This window comes from Mirounga angustirostris, unplaced genomic scaffold (genome assembly GCF_029215605.1).
Source record: "Mirounga angustirostris isolate CCGP_5_RB_7025 unplaced genomic scaffold, mMirAng1.0.hap1 SCAF_2, whole genome shotgun sequence".
NCBI lineage: Eukaryota > Metazoa > Chordata > Mammalia > Carnivora > Phocidae > Mirounga > Mirounga angustirostris.
In genome coordinates this window covers 49,558,588-49,580,323 of record NW_026991710.1, presented here as the reverse complement: position 1 = coordinate 49,580,323, position 21,736 = coordinate 49,558,588, and the positions used below count along the sequence as shown (strand labels likewise).

The window sequence follows — 21,736 nt, the reverse complement described above, 5'->3', positions numbered from 1 at the left end:
GTATATACATACATACATACGTACATACACAGTGGAATATTACACAGTCATCAAAAAAATGAAATCTTGTCATTTGCAACAGCGTGGCTGGAACTAGAGGGTATTATGCTAAGTGAAAGAAGTCAATCAGAGAAAGACAATTATCATATGATCTTACTGATACATGGAATTTAAGAAACAAGGCAGAGGATCATAGCGGAAGAGAGGAAAAAATGAAACCAGAAGAAACCAGAAAGAGAAACAAACCATAAGAAACTCTTAATCTCAGGAAACAAACTGAGGGTTGCTGGAGGGGAGGCCAGTGGGGGGATGGGGTTGCTGGGTGATGGACATTGGGGAGGGTATGTGTTGTGGTGAGTGCTGTGTGTTGTGTAAGACTAATGAATCACAGACCTGTACCCCTGAAACAAATAATACATTATATGTTAATAATAACAAAATAAGAAAATTTGCATGGAAACTCACTACATTTATTCATCCTATTTATGTAGCTCTTATATTCACAATCAACTCCTTATTTACTCATCACTTTTTTTTTTGCTGCCTCACATAAATAGTAGACAAGTGTAATATAGTAAAATTAATTTTACTAAATACTAACTTGACTTAGGATTGCCTAGGGTATGATACATTTATAAAGAGAATTAACATGACTTCTGTCTATAATGGCATGCTGCACATCCTACATCTCGCCAGTCTATTACAGAAGGTTTCTAGGCTTATATTTTAAAAATATCATGAGAGGGGCCCTTGGGTGGCTCAGTTGTTAAGCGTCTGCCTTTGGCTCAGGTCGTGATCCCAGGGTTCTGGGATCGAGCCCCGCATCAGGCTCCTTGCTCCACGGGAAGCCTGCTTCTCCCTCTCCCACTCCCCCTGCTTGTGTTCCCTCTCTCACTGTGTCTCTCTCTGTCAAATAAGTAAATAAAAATCTTTAAAAAAAATAAAAAATAAAAATATCATGAGAAAAATATGATAATCTTTATTTAGAAAGCAAAACTATGTCTTTAAGCCCATATCTGAAGCAAACAATGATTTTTTAAAAAAAACAATATCAATATTTTTAGGGAAAAGATATTATAAAAAATTTTATTGGTATCCTATTGCTGTTGTAACAAATTACCACAAACGTAGAGGTTTCAAACAACACTTATGTCAGAAGTCTGAAGTGGGTCTTAAGGGCTAAAGTTAATTGTGTTCATTCTGGAGGCTCTAGGGGAAAAAAAATTTTCCTTGTTCCCTCCAGCTTCATAGATGCTGCCTGCATTCCTTGACTGGTGATGCCTTCCTCTGTCTTCATGTGTTTCCCTCCAACCCCTGCTTCTCTTGTCATATATCCTGCTTTCCAACATTGCTTGCTCCATAAGGACATTTATGATTACCTTCCATCTACTTGGATAATCCAGTATGATCTCCCCAACTCCAGATCTTTAATTTAATCACATCTACAAAGTTCCTTTTGTCATTTAAAGTAAAATCTCACAGGTTTTGGATATGGATTTATTTTGGGGGGGGCGACATCATTATTGAGTCTGCCAGATAAAAATTAATTGTGTAAAAGTCTTTGGGCTCTATAGAAGGGTTTTGAAAAATTTTAAAGCAATTAAAAAATTTTACAGCATTCACAGGAACTGTGATACCTTACCATTTGAGAAATTCCCCAACAATAAAATGAAAATATTAAAATTTACATATATTTTCCTTTTATCACTTACTCATTTTAATGAAATATTATGTTGAATTGTAATATTTGAATGGAGTGCTTCCTAAGCCAATTGATTCAATTTTTCTAGTTTCATAAATTAATGATTAAGATACAAAAAAATTTAAGAAGGCTCTTTCATAGTATTTTGATTTTACATCTATTTAGGAAAATTCATCTGGACAACTAACTCCATAGGTCTTATACATCATGATGTTTTCCATAAGATATTTTTAGCAATAAACATTTTGGAAGATAACCTCACTTTCATATGTTTTCACTAGTTTGCTTCCCATATGCAGTATATATTTTTTTTAATTTTTAAAATTTTAATTTTTTTTTAGAGCGAGAATCTGCATGCGTGAGCCGGGGGTGGGGGGAGGGAGAAAGTATCTTAAGCAGATTGTGCACATGGAGCCCAATGTGGGGCTCAATCATGACCCTGAGATCATGACCTGAGCAGAAATCAAGAGTCAGAAGCTTAACCAACCAAGCCACCCAGCTCCCCCCATATGCAATATATTTTAAAAATAAAACATTATATTCTATGTCTTTTTTAATCCTACATGTTTTTGCTACTCACTTAGAGCACCTTGTAAAAATTTCTTTGAATTAAGTTTAAATGCACATGCTCTATAATTTTACTATTTCAAATAAAGCAAATGAACATAGTTAAGCTAACCTCTCAAACTTTATGTCTGTAATAACATTGTACTTCCCAAACCAAATCTTTTCTTAACTCTGGCAATCCAATTAATTTTTTTAATACTCCCAATTCATCTTGTTCCCTTACAATTAACATCTAAGCATACATTTACATATTACTAATCTACCAGAAATATACACAGAGCTTATCTAGGTATTGGTGCCACTTGATGTTTGGCTTATTTGATGCAAGTTTACCTTTATATTACTGTAGAATCATGCAGTATTTTTTACACTATGTATTTTAAACAGAATGCCAGTTTATTCAATTTCATTTTGCTAACTTATTTTGATTCTTAATAAATCTTAGAATCTTCAAAGAAATTGCTGCTTCATTAGCAACGGTATTAGCAGTACTATTTGCTGGTTTGTTTCTCTCCAAATCACTCTCCTCATCTTGACTGTAATCACACTGACTTTCTATTGGGTCTGGGAACAGGCTGACCTCTTCCCCACCTGGGGGTCTTCATTGCTGCTCTTCTCTTTGCCTTGGAAGTTCTTTCCCAGGCTCCTTGCCTGACTGTCTTATCCCCAATCTTCACGTCTTCCAGAAAACCTTATGTGAGCTGGCCCTTACACTGTTCTCTATAATACAATTGTGTTTATTTTCTTCTTGCATTTTACTGCAGTCTTTAATGATTATATGTATTGGTTCATGTGATAGTGCCTTATCCCCCAAGCCTGCCAGCTTCATAGGGCCCATATCTATTTTTCCCCAGCACCTAACATAGGGACTGACCCATATTAGGCACCAAAAAACTTCTATGGTAGAATTATCATTAATACACAGACTTACTTGGGGCGCCTGGGTGGCTCAGTTGGTTAAGCGACTGCCTTCAGCTCAGGTCATGATCCTGGAGTCCCGGGATCGAGTTCCGCATTGGGCTCCCTGCTCTGCAGGGCATCTGCTTCTCCCTCTGACCCTCCTCCCTCTAATGCTCTCTGTCTCTCATTCTCTCTCTCTCAAATAAATAAATAAAATCTTTAAAAAAAAAAAAGTTTTTAACTTAAATTAGTCAAATTGTTTTTTGTAGATTTGCAAAGAAACTTGTCTTATTAATATATCAGTTAATTGCCTTCAGAAATAGTTTTATTGTCTTTTCTGTGCTCTACACTGGGATAGAGGAATCACAGCCTACAGGGAGGTCACAATTTCTACCTGCCAATTGGCAGGTTCATCTCCTGTCACTCTTATGTTCTATATTTTATGAAAACATCAAACTGTTTTGGTTTCACATTTACCATAGAGTTTCTTATCTTACACTGTCCCATCTATTACAAATGATTGTTCTCCTCACTGGAGTCTATTCATTCTTTAAGACTCAGCTTAAGAGTCGTCTCCTCTAGAAAACCTTCCCTGAAGATGCCCATCCCCTACACCATAAGAGCCACTATGGGATGGGTGTGCATTCTCTGTACACAGCTAATGTGAAATATCCCACTGCTTTATTGAACTAAAAACCCTGTAACTTTGGGGACCTTGAGCCCCACTTGACTAAATTCTTTGAGGGCAGAATCTTTTTGCATAGCTTTCTACGCTAGTGTGTAGCAGTGTCTGGTATAAAATAGATGTTGAGTGATGACAGATGAGTGGGATGCCTTGAAAGCAAATGGCATCATTTAGTTGAGAATAATTTCCATAAACATATGAGCAGCTACACAAAGGTATGAGAGAGTTTAGGATTAGGACCTCTAAGAAAGTGTAGTCCATCTATGTTTCTTGTTTTCTACCAATTTTTTATAAATATATAAAAATATATATATTTCTACCAATTTTTATAAATATATAAAACTTTGGGCATATTAGCAAACTTTAAATGAACTCTTAAGTAATCACTGATTCATTTGTAAAAGATTTGTGGATTATCTATCAGGTATAAGATACTGTGAAATAGGGAAAAGTATTTGAGAGAGAAAGAAAGAAACTGTGGTGGGAGAGCAAAAGGAGAAAAGAAAGGGGCATGTGGGTGGCTCAGTTGGTTAAGCGTCTGACTCTTGGTCATGGCTCAGGTCATGATCTCAGGGTCCTGAGATCGAGCCCCGTGTCAGACTCCACACTGTGTGGAACCTGCTTAAGATTCTCTGTCTCCCTCTCCTGCTCTCTCTCTCTCTCTCAAAAAAAAAAAAAAAAAAAAAAAGGAAAGAAAGGAAGAATTTGATTGCTTTGTTATAAATATTATTCTAAAAGAGAATTTAAATAACTAATTCTGCTCTTATAGAGGGATTAATATTTAAGGGACAATATTTGCTACGTTACATGAAGGCACAGGGAAGAATAATATGAAAAACAAACTGGTTGCTGGTAGCATTCTTGAGGAATACAATCACCAAACAATTTGAATAAACTAAAATTCATATACTCTATATTTTTACCATAGATCTTCCCTTTGAATTAATAAGGTCTTGTTTGTAGACAAGAGTTTCTTGAGTTTATCATTCTAGCTGTGAACAGAATACTTTGGGAGGAGCCATTTTGACTAATTTTCTTTTTTCTTTAACCATCCAATACATGTTTCTCAAATGTCTCTGATGTGTCAGAAACTGAAAAAGGTACTGAGGCACTAGGAATCAAACTATATCTTGACATTTCTGTGATATCTTAAAAATTAAACGTATGGGTTAATTTTGGCACATGAGTTTTAAAATATGTATTTTTTATATAATAAGAACCAAAGAATGTATATATTAAAATATATACTCATTTGAACATTACTAGCAAAAATATATTTAGTTATTTATAAATAAATACTTGTTTGTTTTAAATGCTGAAGGAAAGTGTAATGCTTTTTCTTACAGTAAAAAAGACAAAACTAACAGATCATGTAATTGTAAATATTAATTTTCCAATAATATTCATTTTGCATGTCTTTCCATAGACAATCACACATAACTTCAGATGACTGATGTGAATGGTGAGAAAGTCTCTAGGTGGTATAACATAAGACTGGTTTAATCAAACACTCATTTCTAGTAGCCCTCCAAATTGTATGCTTCCTCTCTCCATTTCCTAAGAAAATCTATCGTGAGGAAAGGTTGCTAGAATAAGTAATATGTGCTTTGTATTTCTAAAAGGAAGAAACAAAGAACTGAAGAGAAAAGCTGGGTTGTGAGAGAAGACAAGCACTTTCTGAGGTAATGTGCGTGAAATTGTATGCCTTGGAAGAAAGACAAATTGACAGCAGGATACAAAGTAAAGATTCTTTGCTCAGAAATACTCCACCTACCTGGTTAGTTGTTTTATTGTTTTCCCCTAACACAAATCTTCCCTGTAAACCAGCTAAATGAGGGAAACTCTACTTGAAGATGCCACAATTTCAATCCCCAATCAGGCCAGAAGGAATTGGAAGTGGGGCAAGAAGAAGCAAGGTGGAGAGCAAAAGTGTGGCATTGATAAACGCTGAGGTTTAATCTCTGGAATATCTGGGTCATCTCCCCGGAGGGGCGGGGGGAACACTCGGGAGGAAAATCAAACCTCAAAAGAAAATGCAAAGGCTATATAAAAGTCACATTGGAACTAAGGTGTGATGGGAACAGAGAAAGGTATTGATTCATCTGTCCCAAATTTGGTCACAAACAGGGTATCTGTGAACCCAAACACGAAAATACAGACAGGAGGGAGAAGTTGAGATTTAGAAAAAATTAAATATAACTTTAGTGATTCAGAAAAGTTGACAAGACAAAGAAAGTGGCCTCATGAAATTGTTTTTAATCACTATTTTTTTTACATGTTTTTCCTATGAGCATCTTTAAAAAGAAAAAAGAAAGAAAGAAAAAAGTCATACCATTTGATTCAGGTTAAGGCTGTTCTAAAACCATGCACCTATTTACAGGCGCCTAAAATTCTTTGCAAAAATTATTGCAAGCTTAAAAAAAATATTGCAAGCTTATCTTAGATATTTTAACTCCACATTTCTGATGTGATACAAAGAATTTTGTTGAGTTTTTATGTCTATCACTTCTATTATGCTAACATATCATTAATATTGGTATGTTTTCCCACATATTTCATCTATATTTTTATATTTTCATTTTTTTGGTATTTTTCCATGAGAAAGTATCACCTTAAAAATCAATATTTGCAAGGGAATACACACAGAGTCTATATTAAGAAAGAAAATATCAATAATAGTATTTTTTCCACATCTCAATATTAAAAAACATTCATAAATATCAAATACATCACATATATAATGCAGTTTGTTGTCTTAAATTAAAAATGAAAATGGGTATTACTGAGTTGTATAACAAAAAGAACCCAACATAATTTGTTTATTCATTGTTCAATTAGAAAAATTTAAAAGATTAACAATGAATACTAAAATTGACATTTACCTTCTAATAACACATTAGGGATATATTAGTAAGTATATTACATACAAGGATTTCTCTTATAATACAGGTGATTTAAATAACTTCTTAAATTACTACTTAGATAAGAGCCTCATTCCAAATTGTGGGCACAATTTTTATAGCACAAACTCGTTTTTGCCATTATGCTTTGTTAGGTGTTTGGGAAAATAAAAGTTTGCAGTGATCCAGCTGCTTAAAGAAAGGCATAAAAACCTCTTAAAGTTAAGTAGCAAAAGAACTAACAAAAAGTGTCCAGGCCCTTGAAGCATTTGCTTTCACCATGTGAAACTACTACAGTGATGAAATTTATAAGAGTTAAATACTGAACAAGACTGAATAACTCATGAAAATATAGAGGGGAAAATCTCTGGGGACAATTATAGCTGAGTCCTTAACAGGTATTTGAGACAGGCTCAAATCATGGCTCTGTCATTATCTAGCTACTCTCTATTTTACACGAAACATTAACTTTTCCTACTGAACTTCAGTTTCTTCTTCAGAATAGTGATACTCATACCTATAGGGAGGCTATGGTGAGAATTAAATAAAATAATGTACACAAACATTTAACCCATGTGGTAAATGAGATGTAGTAAGTGCCAATAAATGGTAGCTATTTTAAATAAGTGATTTTTTAACAGCATTGGAAAAGTCTGTATTTTATGCTAGAGATAAGAAAAAGAATTTAGTGTTGCTCTGAATCAAACTTCCTACAGATCAGGGAATGTCTATAAATTGAGATCCAGAAAATTTTAATAGCTTACCTTAGCTTAAGGACCCATGCTTTTTTTGTTAAGAAACCAGACCATATTCTGAACCGAGGCATCCTGATCTCTGGTTATTTTTTTCTACTAAACCAATCTACCTTTCAAATAAGTCACTATACTTTATTTCATGGTTTATGCTTTCTTTTGTATTTTTTTTAAATCATGTTAAATTCACAGAATGAATTCCCAATTATGCATTACACTTTTAATTGAAACATACTGAAGATACTTAAACAAGCGCAATCATGCTATGCTATATAAATTAAACCAGTGTAAACTGGCAAGTGGCTGCAGCTACGTTTATAATTCTTATTTAATAAAACAATCAGATAAATATTTTAATATAATGGACATACATCTAAGGTGATCCATACATTTTAAGGATTACCAGAAACCTGTTTACATAGGATAGTCAGAAATTGAATTGTTCATCTCTGAAAATTTATGAGAGAAAGGAAATGTGTGGTAAACCATACTCCTTTTATGCAAAAGCGTATGCACAAATTCTTATTTATATTGAAATGATTTAAGTAGATGATTTTTCAAAATAAGTTGGGCAGAGAATTTTAGAGTAGCTGTCCTCAAAGAAATTCTGAAGAAATACAGAAAATTGAAGAGACAGCTGTGAAATTTTTTAATATTTAAAAATTGTGAAAAAATCTAGCTTGACATTTTCTACTTCAGCTTTCATGTTTCAAAAATATGATTGAAAGTTTCCTCAAACTATCTTTAAAAATGAGGTATTCCTTATGGTAATTTTTATAAAATGCCTTTGGAAACAGCTACTCTACATAATTCACAAAGATCTTATTATACAATCCAAATATAACTGTCAAAGTTCCAAAAGGCAAATGTTATTACTTTAAAATATCACTAATGAACAGTAACTGGTCAGTAAGAGTTTTATATTTTCATCGAAAGGTCCCTAAAGATAACAATGTATAAGAAGCATAACTTCAGTTGAGATTTCAATAGAATGTATATGCTTATGCTTTCTTTTATAACCCAGAAAATAAGCTTCTAAAACTTCACCAGATAAACTTTCTCTAATGAATCACACGATAAATAAAACAAAAATGAAATCTTCTCTTGATGGATTTCATCATTACTTTAAAATTTCAATTCATTTCTTGCTGGCCAAATTGCTCACTATTATTGGATTATGCACACTTACAGTTTATGAGTAATGTGTTGCTTCTTAAATAAGCAGAAATGAGGCAAGCTTTGAACTATTTCTTGGCACAGCAAACTGGCTGATCTCCAGATACTTCACTTCAGAGATGTCAAAGGAAGTGGGAACCTGGGATTTATTTGTGATCCCAGGTGTTTTCTACTTTGGGGATGAACTGAATATCTAAATGTGAGAATGCAGGATTTCCCGAGTGATCTTCACTAAGGAATCCCGTGAATAATTAATAGATCAAAAATATTTTTATGAAATGGTGATTCTTCCTTTGGGTAGAAAAGTCAGAAAAATGTTCCAGTTTTGATTGTTTGATTCTTCATTATTCCTGAAGAAAAAATATATGGTTGGCATATACCATATCTGACATAAAAGTTGCAAAGACAAACTTCTTGAGGCTGTAAGAGATAAATTCTGAAGAGAGCTTTAGTTCATGTAATTTTTGTATTTTCTTTTCAGTTTGTTCCTTCTGGATGAATATATTTCTCATCCTCAAAATGTTGACAGCACTTGTAGATTAGATATAATTGCTTCTATTAAACTCAAAGTTTATCAATTTCTATGCCACTATAAAAATACAATATAAAGCATTATATAATATATATGCCTATATATTATATATATAATATTTATATAATATAATATGTAAGTATATTATTCATTTTCACTTCCTGCTTGCTTGGACCTAGAGGCATGCAGTATTGGCATACCATTCATTTCAAATTTTTTCTAAAAATTTTATATTCTTGCATTAAGAAAAATTTTAGAATAAGTATTGATATACAGAAATGTATAGTCAAAATGAATGCTGCAGAATCATGCAGGCGACATCTAATTATTCCAATGGTGGGCAGATATATGATCCTGAAAAATTCTAATTAGCCAGTCCTTAAAAATTATGTAAAAAAATATATGATAATTCTTATGCTTTCATAGAGAATACTTTGTCGATGCATGCAAAACAAAGCTTAAAGTTTTTTCACAAGAAAAGAACAGGAATATACATACTGTAAGGGACACATTCATACTGCACTTCAAGGTATTTATAGGTTCCTGGACACGGGTCTGGAAAAACATCAGGACCTGCCACCACTGCACACTGCGTTCTGTTATTGCACCTGAAGTCAAAAGAAAAGAAGAGATAAGAAATTTATGGGAAGTTAAATCATTATTAACACCAGTATTAATTTGGTTCTTTTTTTTTTTTTTTTAAGATTTTACTCATTTATTTGACAGAGAGAGACACAGCGAGAGAGGGAACACAGCAGGGGGAGTGGGAGGGGGAGAAGCAGGCTTCCCACAGAGCAGGGAGCCTGATGCGGGGCTCGATCCCAGGCCCCCGGGATCATGACCTGAGCCGAAGGCAGACGCTCAACGACTGAGCCACCCAGGCGCCCCAATTTGGTTCTTGTTACAAAGATTTTACATAAGGTTTTGGTCAATTTAGAATTTTAGACTTATGAAGGAAATATCTGTAGTACACTTAAAAAAACTGGAAATAAAAATCAATTCACCTGGTTTACTCCTACTAACAAATTTAATATTTTGAGTTAGAAGTTAAATACTGCTTAAGCAACACTAACTGGTCCTTAGGATATTGCCAATGTGAACACAGGTAAGGACTGTTTGGTAGGAATCACTCACTACATTAAAAAAAAAAAATTGAGAAAATATGACCAGAGTTTTATTAGAAATTATAAAATAAATTCGCTGATTATCATGACATCTATTTTAAAGGCAGTGAATATTGATATATATATCAATTATGTATATATAATTGATGTGGAAAAGCTTTTAGCCAAACCTAAAAAAAAATCAATAAAAATTTAATATTTGAATATTAAAATATATCTAAATTTAATTTATATAAATTGATATATTACTAACACCATAAGTTAAACCATTTTTAAGTATTGATGCTCATGTTCCTGTGTTCAGTCAAATAATTACACTAACCTCAAGATTGCTGTTCACAAATGCCAATATCCTATAATTTAAAATAACTTTAAATCTCCAAAGAGAATAATCAAAAGCCACTACTGAGATAGAAATATAAACTATGCATCTTTTGTGGCAATTGGGCTAAACAAATCTGGGCTACGCAGACTTAATCATGGGTAAATATACATATAATGAAATTGATTCTTATGTTGAAAAAGACACCCAAGTTCAGAATGGCTTTGCTAAGGTAAATTTTACTTAGAAATTGTCTAGATTTGATAATTTATTGATAGGTAGATACTTCTATAAAAAAAACAATATGTTTTTCCAACTACAATATTGTCACTAAGGGTATAGGATGAGACGTTCTATAGTTATCCTCTGTTTTATGTTGTTTATTCATCTCAGAAATATAGTACCTTACAGCTAGAATTTTCCATTATGCCTTCTTGACGAGATGCTTCATCCTCTGATATGACCTTATACTCCTGTTTCCTTCCTTGATACTGGAAGGATAAGGAGCATCAACGGCAGACCTCAGTTTGATTTACTGTGAAAATGCTTTGTGTTTACTGGAGGCTACCATTTGTTGGCCTTAATGAAGATTTTATTTAGTCCCTAAATTAAAATTGATTCATTACTGAATGTTGTAAGCTGAAAAATATATTCTGCGCGATCAGTGGAAGATTAATAAGAGTCAATATTCCATACTTATCCGGCAATTTAGCATAACAGTTAATGCTGAGGATCAACATGTCCCTAAAGTTCTCTTGTGTGGATTTAATGTCTGAGGGTGGTTATTAGACATCTGTATAATAACATTAGTGTAAATATGGCTGTTCTCACACATATGCTGTAAGTAGGCACCTTGCCATGTTAGTGTACTCAGACTTTCAAAAAATAGCAGCACTTCTCTTTTACAAAGAAAACTTCTGGAAGGAGATGTCTCAAGTTAAAATACATGTTTCTTTGCAGTTAAGGTATACGATTTTCACATCATGCCTTGAAAAAAAACCCCTCATAAATCAATCTCAGGTGTTTATAAAATGAGCATATATAAAAACTTATAGTTATTTCTGTAATTTGTCAAAGAAAGTTATCAGGAATACATTTGAAGTAGAAATAATTAATAAAAGAAGTTTACACCATGAAATTTAGTAAAATGTAAATATTCTGTAAAAGTAATATTTCTGATCTGCAGTCATTAAGTCATGGCAAATTTGAAATATATATATTACATATATATATGTATTGCTTTCTTTCTTCGTCTACTGTTGTTTTACACCCTCTTATCAACATTTTATTCTAATTACTACAGTTCAATAATAAAATTCATTTAGAAGTTGTGTGTATTCTTGTAATATTCTGATATAGAAGGGCAACTAATACATCTTTTATTATTTAAACAATCAATGTTTTATATCAACAGACAGATTTCTAGTAATTGGGCGCGAAGGTTAAAATTTACAATTATGTAAGTGTTAGTTGCACAGAAAGTGGTCTTGAATCAGAGATTTCAAATGGTTATTGTCTGTATAGACTAAAAAATATAATATGAACACTATAATAATCCACCTATGCACTTACCTATCTAGACATGTGCACCAACCAGTTTCCATATTACACATTATTTAAGTTATAAAAATACTAATTATTTTTGTATATATAAGAAAATTAAGTGATCATTTGCTGTAAACATTAGACACCTTTGTGAGTCTCAAATATCTTACTCAATGTTAACCAGAAATAAGTCAAATAAGCCTTTCAACTAATGAGATAGTGTATGTGAAGAGGTATATAAACCAAAACATGCTATACCAATAATATATTTGCAGTCATTAGCATCATCGTTTTGCATTTAAAACATTAACTTTTCAAAATAATTCCATATTTTATTAATAATTCCATATTAAATGTTCTTTATAAGTTAAGATTCTTAAAAATCAGGGAGAAAGGTAGATAATCTCTAGAATATTATTCTTGTATATTATATATTCTAATATTGATTGTTTAAAGACTACATTTCAAAAACAGAAGTTTAATGGTTCTATCTTCTTTTTTCAATGACTTCAGTTACTATAAATAAAAATGAAATTAATTATACTTTTGATGAAAGCTTATTGAACAATGAACAACTTACACCAGTAAGAGTACTTTTATATACATTTATAGTGATGTCAAAATTGTTAAATTCATTCTAAAATATCATAGATGATAAATGTGAAATAAAATAATCAAATGTTCTCATGTGCCTTAAACTCAGAATTTTTCATTGTTTACTTTTAATGTAAATATAATGTTTTAAAGATATGTTTATGCAAAAAAAAACCCACCACCATCATAATATTCTAATGTTTAAAATCTGAAAACAGGTTAGGTAATCAGAGTAACTGAAGATTTTAAATTTTCATGATAAAATACAGCAATATAAAAAAAGTAGTATTTTGGGACACCTGGGTGGCTCAGTCACTTAAGTGCCTGACTCTTGATTTCGGCTTAGGTCATGATCTCAGAGTCCTGGAGCCTGCTTCAGATTCTCTCTTTCCCTCTCCTCTGCCCTGCCCTGCCCCCTCCCTCTCTCTCTCTAAAAAAAAATTAATAAATAAAAGCAGTAATTTGTTCAATGTCAATCAACAGAACAACTTTTTTATACTTTCCTTATTTTTCTCTGCCTGTCACTCAGAGACCTGCTGATCTGGCATTCGTTTTGAACTTAGAACCCTGGGAAGGAGAAGGCAACTATTTCATGGCAGAATATGAATATATATATATATATATACACATATACATTTATGTCATATATACATATATATACACATATATACATACATATACAAATATATGTCATAAAGAAATCATCTAGATCTTACTCAAATGGTAAGAGAAATAGGTAATCAGAGAAAAAATCAATCATCATCATTAAAAAAAAAATTCAGGGTACCTGAGTGGCTTAGTCAGTTAAGCTCCCGACTCTGATTTCAGCTCAAGTTATGCTCTCAGGGTTGTGAGATTGGCCCTGTGTCAGGCTCCCTGCTGGACATGGAGCCTGCTTAAGATTCTGTCTCCCTCTGCCCCTCTTCCCCATTTTCTCTCCCTCTCTAAAAAAAAAAAAAAAAAAAAAAAATCATTTTTATATTGTAGCTATACACCTAAGTATTTGCAAAGGAGTTTGGCAATGTTGTCTACTTTTAATTTAAGTGGCAATTTAAGATATGAAAACTACATTCTATGTTTCACAAGGTAATTGTCCAACCTCAAGTCTCTCTTTTTCTACATCCTTTCTTTCTTTTTAAGATTTTATTTATTTATTTGTCAGAGAGAGAGAGAGAGCACAAGCAGGGGGAGCGGACGCAGAGGGAGAAGCAAGCTCCCTGTCGAGCAGGGATCCCGATGTGGGACTCAGTCCCAGGTCCCTGGGATCATGATCTGGGCCAAAAGCAGACGCTTAACCAACTGAGCCACCCAGGCATCCCTTTTTCTACATTCTTTTACATGTAATTTCACAAACATTCCTTTATATTAAAAAAATGTAATTTGATACAAGCAAGTAAAAACATGACCAAAGTGATTAGTGAGGAGTGCAGAAACTAGGATGCTGTATTAGTTTTCTTGCTGCTCCTGGGACAAATTTAACAGCTTAAAATAATGCAGATCTATTCTCTTAGAGGTCTGGACATCAGAAATCCAAAATGAGTCTTACATGGCTAAAACCAAGGTGTTGGCAGGATTGGTGCCATGTGCAGGGTCTGTAGAGAATCTGTTCCCTTGCTTTTTTCCAGTTTCTAGAGGCTGTCCCCTCATTCTTTGGCTTGGGTCCCACATCACAGTAACCTTTTCTCACTTTGACATGACATCACCTTCTTCTTTCTTTGATCTGCTTGCTTCCCTATAAAGACCCCTGTGATTATATTTAAGGCCCACCTCCATAATCCAGGATAATCTGCCCATCACAAGAGCCTTAATTTCAGCACTTACGTAAAGTTCCTTTAGTCATATAAAGTAACACTCTTAAATTATAAGGATTAGATATGGGAAATTGAGCTATATTTACCTGACAAATAAATGTAAATTTTAAAGTATTTTATAGGAACTGGAATATGGTTTCACTTTGGACCTACATAAAACCTTATAAAATATGAACTATCAAACATTAAGAAATTGTTAATGAAATCCACTGATACATATTAAATTGAATTTATGTTTCTGTGTTATTAATACCACTCTATAAATTAAAAATGACTATTTCATGTTTATAGACTGAAATAATTTTATTTTGACAAAACCCAATTTAAAATGGTAATTCTCAACATTTCCAGTGGCAACTTAAAAAAAATAGAAACCTTTTCAGATTCCCTTACTACAATACAAATTTACAAATTTATGAACCTTTGAATTTTTCAATCTGACTTAATGATACTCTAAAATACAGAAATATATTTCAAAATGTGGTAATCTTGCAAAGAAGTCCAAGTTCCCAATATTCCACATATCTCTGGGTAATATTTGATAGAACAAATTATCATAATCGTCAACATCCATAGAATATTGATGGAGCCCAGTCCAAAAATAAAATGAATAGCTATGTCAGACACACGAGTAAAATTCATAGAAGCGTACGTCCAAAATAAATGGAAATTAGCTTGTAAAATTAACATATTCATAAACAATGTTTGGAAAAACATTTCAGTCCTGAGTTCTGTACCAATGATTTCTAAGCTGTAATCTTCTAGTAGTTGAATGCTATAACAATGGGAATGCTATAACAATGTAAAATTATAAAGAAACTTCTCATTTAAAAATAACTAGCATTGCATCAGTATTGGTTTATTACCACCTACGTATGGCAGCATTTTAGAGCTGAACATTCTTTACCGGCAATGCATGGTTAACAAAATAAATCAGTGTGTGTCTGCATTAGTTATCTGAAAGAATGGCGAATAGAGATATTGCTCGTTTTCTCCTAAATAAAAAGGAGCAATATTTTATAGGCATATATGTTATATGCATGTTTTTCTTAAGTGAAAACAATGTCCACTTTACTGAGAGCTATGAGGATATTGATACATCTATTTTCCAGGACTACTTATGTTATTTTACTCTTTTTTTTTTAAAGTCAGAGACAGACTTACTTCATCATCCCTCATCAAATTGTTGCAAAGCATTCTTTTCTTCTGTGAGCTACAAAAATGTCTTGTTTGCATAACCGGGCTAAGATGAGGAATTTTACACTGAGCCATTTAGTTAAATCTTTTTTTTTAATATGTGGCATTTCCAAATCAAGCTATTTATATATGAGAAAAATAAAATAAATAAAATAAAAATTTCAGAAAGAGAATTATAAAGAAAAAGGAATTTTTCTAACATTGGATGCCAAAGTCAGTTAACATGAAATTCTATAAAAGGGACAATAAGATGAGCAGGGAAAAATGCCTTTGGCTTCCTCACATTTGCTTTTAAAAAAGTCCTAAATGAAAACCCACATGTGTGAGTATGCACACATGCATGCATGCATACAGTATATACAACATTTATATATTAAAAATAAGATTTCCAGGGGCACCTGGGTGGCTCAGTCGGTTAAATATCTGCCTTTGGCTTAGGTCATGATCTCAGGGTCCTGGGATCGAGCCCCACATCGGGCTCCCTGCTTAACGGGGAGTCTGCTTCTCCCTCTGCCTCTGCCTCTCCCCCCAGTTTGTGTTCTCTCTCTCTCTCAAATAAATTAATTAAAAAAAAAAAAAGACTTCCAAAGCTGGAACACACAGCAGAGGGAAATGACATTTTCTGTCTAACTCTGTCCTCATACGTATTTTTTTTAATAATGCAGTAGTAAGGTTTTTTTTATATTACATAAAAATAATTTTAGTTGTCTTCATACTTTGTAAGTATAGTATAACAGACATGGTACACAATAACTAGGAAAGAAAGTCCACATATGCCAGTGACTGAAGACCGATAATTTTCATGGGTTCCTCTCAGGTGTTTCATCTCTCATTTCTGGTACCAGGGCTTGTTAGACTGACTCTGTTATATTAATTCCAGTCATGACCTCAGATAAAGACACATGTCAAGCATATATCCTACCTGCTTTGATTTATACTATCCCCAGAAAGCAATAAATATAAGAGAAATGCTATGACATTTCTTTGTATCAAAATGCTTTAGCTGAAAAAAAAAAAAACAAACATAAATAAAAGTGGCTTAAAATAAGGATTGCAACATCTCACATATTAAAAATTGGAAGATGGGTTTGTTACAAGTTGATTACTTCAGAGATTTAACAAAGTCATGACCGTGGCTTGAATTCTATGAAATTCTCTTGGTTTTTGTCATATGGTCCTAAGATTGCCATTGCATCTGCAGATATTACACAGAGATAATACAATCCAGAAAAGTCAAGTCCTATCTTGTGTCTCATTTTAATAGTGAGGATGTTCTACACATAAGGCACTCAGCAGAAAATCCGTAGAGAACACTGGCCAAAATGAGCCAAAGTCTACACCTATGTCAACATGCCTGTGCTTAAAACCATCGTGCAAGGGGAGTGGCACCCACATGACTGATTTTGCCCAGTGAAAGTTCACCATCATGGGGCCAGAGAGGTACCCAGGTTCCTCTGAAGGACCTCACTCCTTACAGGAAAATGAACAAATCAGGATTTTGTTGGTGAGGAAGAGAGAAGAGTGGTTAGAGAATGGATCTGTGGTAGGCGAACAACAGTATCCATCATACCATTCTCTCAAGTTTCCTTCTCTAATGAAAAACACCTCATATTTAAGACATTATGAAGTTTGTAGCACAGTTACTAAAAAAAGAGACATATAAAGTGTTTTTTTTCGAATTTAAACACAGTATTTTACTTTGAAAGTATATTATATAAGTATTTTAATGTATGAGTCTGGCTAAATACATTAAAATGCATCCCTATTATGGGATGCTAGACAGTAATTAAAAATGATGAGGCCAGCATTACCCTGATACCAAAACCAGATAAAGATACCACAAAAAAGAGAACTATAGGCCAATATGTCTGATGAACATAGATGCAAAAATCCTCAACAAAGTACTAGCAAACCAAATCCAACAAAACATTAAAAAAATTATTCACCACAATCAAGTGGGATTTATTCCTGGGTTGAAAAGGTGGTTCAATATTCTCAAATCAATGTGGTACATCATATTAATAAAAGGAAGGATAAGAACCATATGGTCCTTTCAATAGATGCAGAAAAACATTTTACAAAGTGCAACATCCATGTATGATAAAAACCCTCAAAAAAGTAGGGTTAGAGGAATATACGATATAATAAAGGCCTTACATGAAAAACCCACAGCTAATATCATCCTCAATGGGGAAAAACTGAGAGCTTTTGCTCTTTAGTCAAGAACAAGACAGGGATGTCCACTCTTACCACTTGAATTATTTGACGTAATACTGGAAGTCTTAGCCACAGAAATCAGACAACAAAAAGAAATAAAAGACATCCAAATTGACAAGGAAGAAGTCAAACTATCACTATTTGCAGATGACACGATACTATATACAGAAAACCTGAAAGACTCCACCAAAGAACTGCTAGAACTGATAAACGAATTTAGTAAAGTCACAGGGTATAAAATCAATGTACAGAAATCTGTTGCATTTCTATACACCAATAATGAAGCAGCAGAAAGAGAAATTAAGGAATCAATCCCATTTATAATTGCATCAAAAACAATAAGGTACCTAAGAATAAACCAAACCAAAGAGGTGAAAAACCTGTACTCTGAGAACTATAAAATACTGATGGAAAGAAATTGAAGATGACACAATGAAATGGAAAGACATTCCATGCTCATGGACTGGAAGAACAAATACTGTTAAAATGTCTATACTACCCAAAGCAATCTACACATTTAATGCAACAACTATCAAAACACCAATAGCATTTTTCACAGAGCTAGAAACAAACAATCCTAAAATGTGCATGGAACCATAAAAGACCCCAAATAGCCAGAGCAATCTTAAAGAAGAAAAGCAAAGCTGGAGGCACCACAATTCTGGACCTCAAGTTATATTACAAAGCTATAGTAATCAAAACAGTATGGTACTGGAAAAAAAAAATAGACACAGATCAATGGAACAGACTAGAAAACCCAGAAATAAGCCCACAATTACATGGTTAATTAACCTTTGACAAAGCAGAAAAGAATATCCAATGGGAAAAAGAATGTCTCTTCAACAAATGGTGTTGGGAAAACTGGACCATTTTTACACCATTGACAAAAATAAATTCAAAATGGATTTAAGACCTAAATGTGAGACCTGAAACCATAAAAATCCTAGTAGAGAGCACAGGCAGCAACTTATTCCTAGATTGGTCATCTGAGGTAAGGGAAAAAACAAAGTAAGCTATTGGGACTACATCAAAATAAAAAGCTTCTCACCTTCTCCTTCAGAGAAGGAAACAATCAACAAAACTAAAAGGCAACCTATGGAATGGGAGAACATATTTGCAAATGACATATCTGATAAAGGGTTAGTATCCAAAATATAGAAAAGAACTTATAAAACTCAACACCCAAAAAACAAATAATCCAATTAAAAAATGGGCAGAAGACATGAATAGACATTTTTCCAAAGACATACAGATGGCCAACAGACTATAAAAATATGCTCAACATCACTCATCATCAGGGAAATGCAAATCAAAACCACAATGAGATATCAATTCACACCTGTCAGAATGGCTAAAACCAACAACACAAGAAACAACAGATGTTGGCGAGGATTCAGAGAAAGGGGAACCTTCTTGCACTGTTGGTGGGAATGCAAACTGGTGCAGCCACTCTGGAAAACAGCATGGAGGTTCCTCAAAAAGCTAAAAATAAAAATACCCTACAATCCAGGAATTGCAATATTATTTACCCAAAGAATACAAAAATATTAATTCAAAGTGGTACATGCACCTCGATGTTTACAGCAGCATTACCCACAATAGCCAAGATATGGAAATAGTTCAAGTGTCCATCAATTGATGAATGGATAAAGAAGATGTGATATATATATATATAGATATATAGATATATACACACACAATAGAATATTACTTAGTCAAATACCATATGATTTCACTCATATGTGGAATTTAAGAAGCAAAACAAATGAGCAAAGGGAAAAAAGAGAGAGAGAGGCAAACCAAGAAACAGACCCTTAACTCTAGAGAACAAACTGATGGTTACCAGAGGGGAGGTGGGGGGGGGATGGGATAAATAGGTGATGGGGATCAGTGAAGGCACTTGTGATGAGCACCAGGTGATGTATGGAAGTGATGAATCACTATATTGTACATAGGAAATTAATATAACATTGTATCTTAACTAACTGGACTTTAAATAAATACTTTAAAAAAGAAAAAAAATATGAAGTAACTCTTCTTTTACTAGCCTGAGAAAAGCCTTCATAGTAAAATTTAAAAGGAAAATATTAAAAAAACAGTTTTATAACTTTATGCATGTATAAATGTAGAGAATAGCTCTGAAGGACTTGTAGCAACAGCAATTACCACTGAAATGTAGGATAATTGTGACTTTTCAGTCCTTAACAGTTTTTCTCCTTTTAATTTTTATTTATTTATTTTTTAAGTAGGCTCCACACCTAGCATGGAGCCCAACACAGGCTCAAACTCGTGACCCTGAGATCAAGACTTGAGCTGAGATCAAAAGTCAGAGACTTGGGGCACCTGGGTGGCTCATTTGATTGAATGTCTGCCTTCAGCTCAGGTCATGATCCCAGGGTCCTGGGTTCGAGCCCCGCATCGGGCTCCTTGCTCAGCGGGGAGCCTGCTTCTCCCTCTTCCTCTGCCTGCCACTCCTCCTGCTTGTGTGCTCTCTCTCTCCCTCTTTCTCTCTGTCAAATAAATACATAAAATCTTAAGAAAAAAAAAAAAGAGTCAGAGACTTAACTGACTGGGCCACCCAGGTGCTCCATGTCCTTTTTAAAATAGAGTGAACATTTGTTATTTCATGATCATTCCAAAGCATATTTAAAATTTAAAGAGAATGAGAACTCTTTCAGGATTATCCATATTGACTACTTCATATTTTGATAGCCTTTTAACTCTTAAAATTTTACATAGTAACATCGACACAATGCAGCTTTCATAGAAGTTATTTTTTTGTTAATTTCCCTCAGTTTCTCCTATATTTGCTGCACATCTCTCTGTCTTTAAACCACTATAATTATTTTTGGTACTGAAATGAGATACAGCCTTTTTCCAGAGAAAATGAACAGGTGTAAGTCACCTCAGAATTCTGGCACAATGGAAACCAACCCTGCCAAATATCCGGAGAGCTAGTATATATCATTCACAACTGGATAAACTCTATTACAGTTTGCTAACAGCCTTAAAATGATAACAGTGTTAGTTGATCCATCTTAGAATAACTGATGACAACTTATGACATTTTATCATGAAGACAGATAATGTCTTCAGGAGTGTTCTATATTTGTCTTTGTCAGAGTTGTGGACGTATTCCATACCTTAGAGAAATATAGGCAAGTGGGGTTATAATACTCAACCCAACATAATGAATTATCTAGGACATATGCCCCATAATTTATGCATGGTTGAGAAACCCACCAACAATTTAAGGTTTGTGGTGGAAGAGAAAAGGGGAAAAATCTGGTATCACAACTATTTTTAAAGAGAATAAGCAACACTTGGGTAAATATAATGTATTTATTTTCTTCATTGCCATTTTCAATAACTGAAAATTGGCAGCTGAAACAGATACAGATGATATTATAAATTTGTTTCAGGAATTATTAATAGCAGAAATAATAAAATATAGAAGCAGATTTCTTATAGGCGGTCTATATTAAATGTAAAAATGCAGATCTGTATTTGCTTAGAGATATGAACACAAATCGCATGGGGATCCCCCCAAGTAGAGACAGTAAGGAGAAGGAGCACACCATGGGTACCCAGGGTCAAGGGTACCCAGAAGCCTTCAACTCCATAGATACACTTTATTTTAATTTAATTCTATTTTATTTTATGTTATTTTATTTTTAGATTTTATTTATTTATTTGTCAGAGAGAGAGAGAG

The 21,736-nt window shown here is 33.5% G+C and overlaps 1 protein-coding gene across 1 annotated transcript in view; it reads right to left on the bottom strand.

Moving 5' to 3' along the window:
* ADGRL3 (adhesion G protein-coupled receptor L3) overlaps positions 1-21,736 on the bottom strand; it is an 819,557-nt gene that overhangs the window by 330,297 nt on the left and 467,524 nt on the right. The window contains exon 5 of the mRNA XM_045881084.3: positions 9,713-9,822. Coding sequence (XP_045737040.1) covers positions 9,713-9,822 — 110 coding nt within the window. The remainder of the gene's footprint in view (positions 1-9,712; positions 9,823-21,736) is intronic.